Genomic DNA, 8,185 nt, shown 5'->3' on the forward strand with positions numbered 1-8,185 from the left:
ATCGGAAAGGATAAGGTTTTAGCCTGGGGAAAGGAAAGGAAAGGGGGGAAAAAGCAGTCCATGTGGATCCCATGAACAATGCTTACCTGCCCTTGCTCCTTCTCTTGAGCCTGAGGCTTTCTGTCTGGTAAGCAGTCCTGAAGCAAACATCCCCAAATGCCACACAGAGGGGCTTCTCAGCATCCACATGGTGCCAGGGAGCTGGGCTGGGGCTGGGGGCTGCTGCAGCTCCGAAAGGCGGTGTGGACTCTTCAGTGCTGTGGGAAGGGGCTGGATGGAAGCAGCGACCCAGCTCTTGTCACAAAAGGGACACTCCAGGCACCGATGCTCTTGAGCTAGCATGTAGCAGGGTCTATTTTTCCATCTGCCACCACACATGAAGTGCCTGGGCTGCACGCAGCAAGACGGGGCTGTGGGGGACATCAGTGCACTCATTAACCTAGCTGCTGGCCGCACTCTGTGGCCAGAGCCGTGCTGTGCTCAGTGGTGGATGCTCTCCCAGTGCGGAGCCGAGTACCATGGCAATGCAGCAGGCTTGCATTTCTACTCCAACAAGGGGAGGCAAGGACTGGCATCCTGCCTGATTTGGGGGTTTGCTGAGGGATGCCAGCGCCCAAGGAGAGCTGGGAGGGCTCTCACCTCAAACCAGCCTCTAGCATCCTTAGATGACAGGCAGGACTGAGACCACAGACTTGCCTCTGTGCTTGGACAGCTGGCACAGCTCCTGCCATGGCATTCACCTCGCAGGGTCCACTTCTTGCTCCCCTCATCCTTCCTCCAGTACTCCCTGATGGCCAGGTGGGATTTTGGCACGTGTGGTGCGAGCTGCAGCCCCTGCAGTGGAGCTGGGCTTCCTGAGAGCCTCCTGACAAGCACCAGCACAGCAGCGCCATGGGGACTGGAAAAGCCGGCTTCCCCCTGCCAAGCCTGGGTGGGATGGGCAGACGTGGACCTGTCCCAAAGCAGGCAGCTTGCCCAAGCCCCCGCAGAGCCGCAGGCAGACTTGGATGGGGCTTTTTGGCTGGGAATCTTATCCCACAGGCTGATGCATCGTGTTTCCATCGGCGGTAGGATGCATCCCAGCTCTGCCTGGCAAGTATGCACCCGTCTCATATTTTTGGCTGGAGTGTGCACTGCTCCAACATGCACAAAGAGAGGCAGGCACCTGGATCCCACAAGGATCCCAAATCAATGGCAAGCAAACCTCAGGGAGCTCCCAGGTCAGGGGCGGCAGCAGCAGCAGCACCAAGGGAGCTGGGGCGGGAGAGGACAAGTTGCCAAGAAGGAAACAAGATGGGCTGGAGCCACAGCAGCCCTGACCTTGGGGACTGAAGGTACCCAAGATCTGTGGGACCCAGCTTTAAACTCCCGCTGGCCCTGCTGTAACCCAAAGCCTGCCGTTTCTGGCTGTCAATAGCCCCAGGTCTTTCTGCTAGAGACGTGACAGAGCTGCCTGTACGCAGCCTGAGCCACCCTGCCTGTCAGCAAGGAGAAAGGACTGATCCTGCCTGCATGGCCCCTGGGGCAGCAGGTTTAAGTCCCCTCAGAAGCTGGCACTGGGATTTTTCACCAGCTGATGGGTTCATCAGCTCCACCAGCAACAGTGGCACGTGCGTGTGGGATTATCCCAAAGGATTTCCTTGGGTTAAACTTAGGAATCTGGAAGGTTTTGCCGAGAATCTGCCAGCTGGGGGAAGCTCTCCTCTGCTGCAGTGCTGAGCTCTGCCGAGCTTACCTCGGCTGGCGGGGGGGGGGGGGGTGTCCTTTGAGCCTGAAGCTTGGCACAGTGCTAAAAGCCCCCATGAGCTGGAGAGGGGAAGGGACCTCTGCATGACAGGTGGCAAATGTGCCACCCGCCATCCCAGTCCCCAGGAGAATGGGGATCAGGTCAAAGCATCCCCAAAGCCTCTGGAACCACGGGAGCAGCTCAGACAGTGCAGAGGCGGGTCAGAAGCTGCACAGCGAGAACCATCCCACACAAGCAGGGCAGCTTCTGCCCTCAGAGCCACCTTTTGCTCCCACCAGCCCGGCTCAGCATGCCCCAGTTGAGCTCAGGCGATGGGCATGGGGCAGGCGCCTCCCACCCTGGGGCTGCTGGCAGCTGCTGCCAACCCCTGCTCCCCCAGGTACTTGTCATGGCCAGCTGTGACATGGATGTTGCTCAACGCCTCCATCCTCCTTCCAGAAAACAAGATGCTGAGGGGTGGGTGGGTGTGACTGGCTGGGGACTCCTCGCTGGGGAGGTCAACCCACCCCTCTTTCTGATATCAGCAGGGGATGAGAAGCGGACAAACCCTCTGAGAGCAACTGAGCTGGTGGAAGAGCCCAAGATGGACCCTCCTGGGTCCCCTGCGTCCAGCAGGCAGGAGCAGAGGGACGCATAAATAAACACATAAATAGCAGGTGGCTTTCCCAAGACTCATTTATCAAGGAACAAAGAAAGTTGTGGGTATAAGGAGTCTCATGCATACCTTTCCCATCACACATAATTTGACTATGAGCCAACCACTTTATTCCATAAATACGACAGCCTGAGTGAGTTTTCCGAGCTCTCCCTGCTAGGCAGCGTGGCTGCACGGCGGTGATCTCCCCTTGAGCTGGGACACCTCTCGAGGTTGCTCCTCGAGGCAGAGAGACCTTTCACCAACAGCAGACCTTTGGTAAGCAACTGGTATCGTGCATAACCTCGTATTATGGCAACTCTGATTTGTGCCTTGGTAACTTTGATTTTGTCTTGGTCGTCTTGAATCATTGTCCAAATGATTGTGCAGTAGATTAACAGAGTGAACCTTGCCATCGCACTTTCATGACATCATGTTAAAACCACTTTTGCTGAACGTTTGTCACTGTTTAAGCAATCTGAATCACCCATTTGTGACACCATGTCACAGGAGCTGCATGGCCAGCCCGGGGTACAGCCTGCCCCCCAAACCAGAGACCCCCAACCTGCTGAGAAAGGGCAGCCCTGGTGTCCAGGGAGGGGCCGAAGGAGGTGACCCACAACCCTGGCAGCGGGCTGAGGAGGTGGGCAGCAGGCCAGGGTCGAGGCCCCTGGGGGGAGCGCTAGGCCCAGAGACCTGGGCAGATTGCTCCTTTCCCGCCGTGACCCGGGGCTGCTCTCCCAGAGCTGCGGGTCCCACCAGGGCACGGCAGGGGTTGGTGGAGAAGCGGCCGCTCCTCCAGCGGCACCAAACCCGACCTGCTAACCGCCATGACACCACCCCCCTCCGGCCCCCACAAGACGGATTTGAACGGCAACCCGTCCCACCAATCACCATCCGTCTGGGCCGGTCCGCCCCGCCCCCCGCCCCAAGTCTACCCTTCGATTGGCCGCCTGGGCTGAATTTTAAACCCTGCCGCCCTGCCCCTTAGCAACCGCATCCCTACCCGCTCTCCGATTGGCCGCCGCCTGGGACCGCCCCGTGCTCTGATTGGACGACGCTCGGCCAGTGCTGGCCGGCCGCTACCTAACTGCTACTTTCAAAAGAGCCGGGGCCGGCTGCGGGGTGGCGGCGCAGGTGAGTGGGACCCCGGGGGCTTCCTGGTTCCTTCGAGCGGCCCCGGGGGGCGGGCTGGCGGCCGGGCGGGCCGCACATGGAGAGTGGCTGCTGGTGGGGGTCCCCTGAAGGCTTAGCCCTTCCCTCTCCCGAGGGTGTCAATCCCCCGCTCCCCCGTGGGTCCGGTATCGCCCCCTCTAGGCCCGTTCCCCAGCGCCCCGGGGGGGGGGGGCAGGGGTGGAGACTCCTGTTCTGGGGGTTCCTGCTCCCCTGGGGTGCGGGGGTACCCCTGGCCTCACTTCCTCACCTGGTGTTGGGGGGATAAGGGAGTAGGAGCCCTTATCCTTTTCTGGGATGCAGGGAACTGGGAATTGCCTCTCCCAGCAGGGTGCTTTTGGTGGGAGTGGTGGGGCTCCATGTGCCCCTCTCCCCTGGGAGGAGCACACAGGCCCTTCCCCACACCCCTGTAGCCAGACCTGCACCCTCCCTGTGGTTGCCTCAAGGCACCACCCGCCTGCTCAGGGAGGGGGTTGGGGTCTGTCCCTGCTGCACTACCCCCCTCAGGGGGGACAACTGCCCCATGATTCTGCCCCTAGCCCTTGAGGGTGTCCCTAGGGGCAGGCAGCTGCCTGTATCAAGCCCTGCTCTGCTCCCAGCTCGCTTGTAGAGGCCAAGGGAGAGAATGCCATTGCCACGCAACGCCAAGATGCTGAGCACCAAGCAGCCCCGAGCAGGCAAGGTGGGCCCTGCTGCACAGAATGCCAACTCTGAGAAGGTGAGTCTCAAGCTGGGCAAGGGGTATGGGGGGCTCCTGTGGGGCAGCAGGCCCTCCCATCTTCTAACAGCCTGTATTGCAGGAGGAGAGCTGTCAGGCCAAGAGGTCTCCATCCTCACCCCAGGGTGGGCCCAAGAAGAGATCAGCATTTGGGGACATCACCAATGTGAGTGCATCTGTGGGGATTGGGGGCTTCGGTGCCCCCTTTGAGCCTCCTATGGGAGTGGGTCTGGATATCCCCCCACTCTGCATGCTGCAGGGGTGCCCTGTCAGCAGGAGGAGAGGTCTCCCTGCAGGGCACGTCTCGCTTCCCTCTGTGCACTCCTCTGTATATCCCCATTCTCACCCAAACAGGCTCACAAGAACCAGGTGGTGGCAGGGAAGAAGGAAGCAGTGAAAGCGGCACCACACAAAGTACAGAGGGCCCATGCTTCCCTGGGGGTGGCCAAGAACAATGAGATCAACCTGAAAAAGTGAGTAGCCAGGGGAGATGGGGGACAGGGGGCATGCTGCAGGGCCAGCACCTGCAAATCTGTCCCTTGGGGAAGAACAGATCTTTTTGAACCTAAATGATTCTAAGTTTCTATGGGGATATTCTAGGGGTAGTTTAGTGCTTTCCCAGAGCAGCAAAGGGCTCTGGAAAAACCCCTTTTAGCCAGGAGATGTGGCCTCCTCCCAGCCATGATTTATGTTCTTGTCCTGTCCAGGTCAATGAAGAAAACTCCCCCAACAGAGGCTCCTGCAGAGCCCAAGGAGGATCCTGTGCCAGAGGAACCGGTGCCCGCGCAGGTACCGAAGCCCTCTGAGGAGGGGGCAGGGACCCTGGACTGCACCCTGGGCCCTAGTCTCATCCTAATGGTGCTGGTCTATGGCTGCTGCTGGTGATACTGGGGCATCAGGCAGTGCTTTGGACCTTGGAGATACTTGGGCCAGTGTGATGGAAGCTGGGGAGGGGGGTAAGCCCCCCACGCCGCCTTTCTTCCGAAGATCTCCCATGGACAAGAGTGGGATAGTGATGGGGGCAGATGGGGAAGGAGGTGTGGAGGTGCAGCAGCCTTGCCCTGAAGGGGTGACTGGCACCCTCAGAGCTCAGGGCCTCCCCCTTACTGCTGCCTCCTCCATCCCACCAGGTACCAGTAATAGAGGACATAGACAAGGAGCAGCTGGGTGACCCCTACGCCAATGCAGAGTACGCCAAGGAGATCTTCGAATACATGCAGGGAAGAGAGGTGGGTGATACCTGGCTGGGCGGTAGCAGCTCTGTCTGAGGAAGGGGTGATTGTGTGGGCAGGGCCACCCCCTTTCCAGAAGCCCTCAGTACTTGGTGGAGACCTGCATGGGACAGGAGGAGGCTTGCTTGAGAGTGGTGGTATCTGGCAAGTCCCTGACAGCTGGTACCTTGGCAGGAGAAATTCGTGCTCCCTGACTACATGGAGAAGCAGCCAGACATAAGTGGACACATGCGTGCCATCCTAGTGGACTGGATGGTGGAGGTGCAGGTATGTGGGCATGGGGAGGGGGCATGACCTTCTACAGAGCAGCCCCCACCCCACCTTTGGTGTGTGCCACCTCAGTATGCTGGCAGAGGCTCCTGTGAGTGTCCCCAGCGCAGAGCTGATCTTCCCCCTCCCTAGGCTGGGGATGAGCCTGCATTCCTCCCTCTGAGCCTGGCCCTGTGGGCACCTCTGGCCCCTGTGAGGGGATGGACCTAGCCTCTGCCTGACACCCTCTCCTGCCTCCCTGCCCGCATCCTTGTAGGAGAACTTTGAGCTGAACCACGAAACGCTGTACCTGGCTGTGAAGCTGGTGGACCACTACCTGGTGGAGGTGGTGAGCATGAGGGACAAGCTGCAGCTCATCGGCTCCACTGCCATCCTCATTGCCTCCAAATTTGAGGTGACTCCTTGTGTGCTGTCTTTTGGGTGCTGGGGCAGAGAGGGCTGTGCCTCTCTGGTCCCTATGGATTATTGGAGAAGACCAGGTCCCTGTGGTGCCAGGCCTCTGTCCTGAGCGTTGCTGGGGTGGTGTCTGTCCTCACGTTACCCCTTCCTATCCCAAGGGCTGCAAATGCAGTCCCAGTAGGCTGGATCCTGTCTGCTGGTGTCACTGGAGACCTGGCTCCTCTCTGCTCTGCAGAGACCACCAGGATGCTTGCGTTCATCTTGTGCTAGCAAGGCTTGGAGTTAGGGCCAAGGGCTGGGGCAGTACAGACAACTCACAAGCCACACTGGATGTTCTAACAGTCCTTTCAGGGTGTGGCAGGGCATGAGCCCTTACAGGGCCTGCAGACTGGTAGGATTTCCTGAGCATTATCAGGATGAGCACCCATTAGGGTGCTGAGCAGTTGTGCCCTGGCAGGAACGATGCCCACCGTGCGTGGATGACTTCCTCTACATCTGCGATGATGCCTACAAGCGGGAAGAGCTCATTGCTATGGAGATGAGCATCCTCAGCACCCTCAAGTTCGACATCAACATCCCCATCCCCTACCGGTTCCTGCGACGCTTTGCCAAGGTGGGTGCAGCAGGAGGGTGGGCTGGTGTCAAGGTGCCTCCAGGCACCCCTTGTGTTGATTTGTGGTGGCTATTTGCATCCCTGGAGCCCTGGGCTCCCAGCTGGGAGCAAGGAGGTTATGGCAAGGCCCCCCCAACAGGTTTGAGGGGTGAAGATGCTAGTCTGTGCCAGGCTGGGTGTGTGGGATCTGTGTCCCGTGCCCCAGGGGCAGCACTCTAGCTCCCCAAAAAGTTGGGGTGGGGGAGCAGCATTGCTCAAAAGCCTGAGCCTTTCCCTGCCTGACTGGCTGTAGTGTGCCCATGCCACCATGGAGACGCTGACACTGGCCCGTTTCCTCTGCGAGATGACCCTGCAAGAGTACGACTATGCTAGGGAGAGCCCCTCCAAACTGGCTGCCAGCTGCCTGCTGCTGGCCCTCACCATGAAGAACCTTGGTGGCTGGGTAAGTGCCTGCTGTGTGTGTGTGTGTTTTGGGGTGAAGGGGGGGGGGTGTGTGTATATCCATCCATCCCTTACCCCCAGGCACTCTGGGAAGCACCACAGGGGTGCAGGAGTGCATGGACCGATATGCGTGGGGCTTATGCCCTTGGGCTATACTCATATTTGAGGGGCTGGAGAGGCAAGATGATGGCTGTACCATTGCTGAGAGGATCCACCTCAGCCTCACTGTCCCTTTGCAGACCCCTACGCTAGAGTACTACAGCGGGTACCGCTCCCAGGATCTGCATCCTCTGGTGAAGAGGCTGAATTTCCTGCTCACATACCAGCCCCACGACAAGCTGAAGGCTGTGCGCACCAAGTACTCGCACAAGTGAGTATCCTGGGGGTCTGCCTCATGCCTGCCCCCCCACCCCACCTCCCCTTGGGAGGGTGGTACCACCAGCATGCACCCTTGGGTGCTGCAGAGAGCTGGAAGGGCCTGGGGGATGGGTGTCAGGGTTGTGGCTGAGGTCTAAGCCAACATGGCTCCTTCTAGGGTCTTCTTTGAGGTTGCAAAAGTCACGCCCATGGACATGCTCAAGCTGGATGAGATACTGAAGAACTGCTAGCCCTGTCTTTGTAAATAGCCTGTAAATAGCTGGGTGCTCTCTGGCAGGGGAGCACCATGTACATAAATAATAGTAATTTTAACTGGAGGGGAGGGGGGGAAAAAAGTCATGTGGAGCTGTCAATAAAATGTTGTTTGTCTTAGGAGCTGGTGATGGCTGTTGGGATGGGGTAGAGGGTGGTGATGGAGATTATGCTGAGCCCCTGAGCTGTGTTTTCCCCTTGCTGGGTTGGGGCAGGGGGTGGGGTGGGGGGGGTTGCACAATGAGGAGCAGGAAGGGATGAGAGCACCAAGCTGAGGCGTGAAGGCTGGAAGGGCCCAGATCCCCATCACCCTCCCACACCTTTTGCC

The 8,185-nt window shown here is 59.1% G+C and overlaps 1 protein-coding gene across 1 annotated transcript; it reads left to right on the top strand.

The window, feature by feature from the left end:
• The first annotated feature begins 3,375 nt into the window (after positions 1-3,375).
• On the top strand, positions 3,376-7,977 carry CCNB3 (cyclin B3). Its single transcript, XM_075763853.1, has 12 exons — positions 3,376-3,518; positions 4,154-4,272; positions 4,355-4,438; positions 4,627-4,745; positions 4,980-5,061; positions 5,403-5,501; positions 5,679-5,771; positions 6,031-6,168; positions 6,631-6,786; positions 7,079-7,228; positions 7,467-7,597; positions 7,763-7,977. The coding sequence occupies exons 2-12, from the start codon at positions 4,180-4,182 to the stop codon at positions 7,833-7,835; spliced, it is 1,218 nt and encodes a 405-aa protein (XP_075619968.1). The 5' UTR covers positions 3,376-3,518; positions 4,154-4,179; the 3' UTR covers positions 7,836-7,977.
• Positions 7,978-8,185: the final 208 nt, after the last annotated feature.

Source organism: Balearica regulorum, chromosome 11 (assembly GCF_011004875.1).
Source record: "Balearica regulorum gibbericeps isolate bBalReg1 chromosome 11, bBalReg1.pri, whole genome shotgun sequence".
In the NCBI taxonomy this organism is placed as follows: domain Eukaryota; kingdom Metazoa; phylum Chordata; class Aves; order Gruiformes; family Gruidae; genus Balearica; species Balearica regulorum.

What these genes read in the sequence shown, in the direction of transcription:
- CCNB3 (XM_075763853.1), top strand. Translation starts at nt 4,180, where the DNA reads ATGCCATTGCCACGCAACGCCAAGATGCTGAGCACCAAGCAGCCCCGA. An exon ending in AGAATGCCAACTCTGAGAAG is followed by an intron (nt 4,273 to 4,354) that starts GTGAGTCTCAAG and finishes CCTGTATTGCAG; the next exon opens with GAGGAGAGCTGTCAGGCCAA. An exon ending in AATGAGATCAACCTGAAAAA is followed by an intron (nt 4,746 to 4,979) that starts GTGAGTAGCCAG and finishes TGTCCTGTCCAG; the next exon opens with GTCAATGAAGAAAACTCCCC.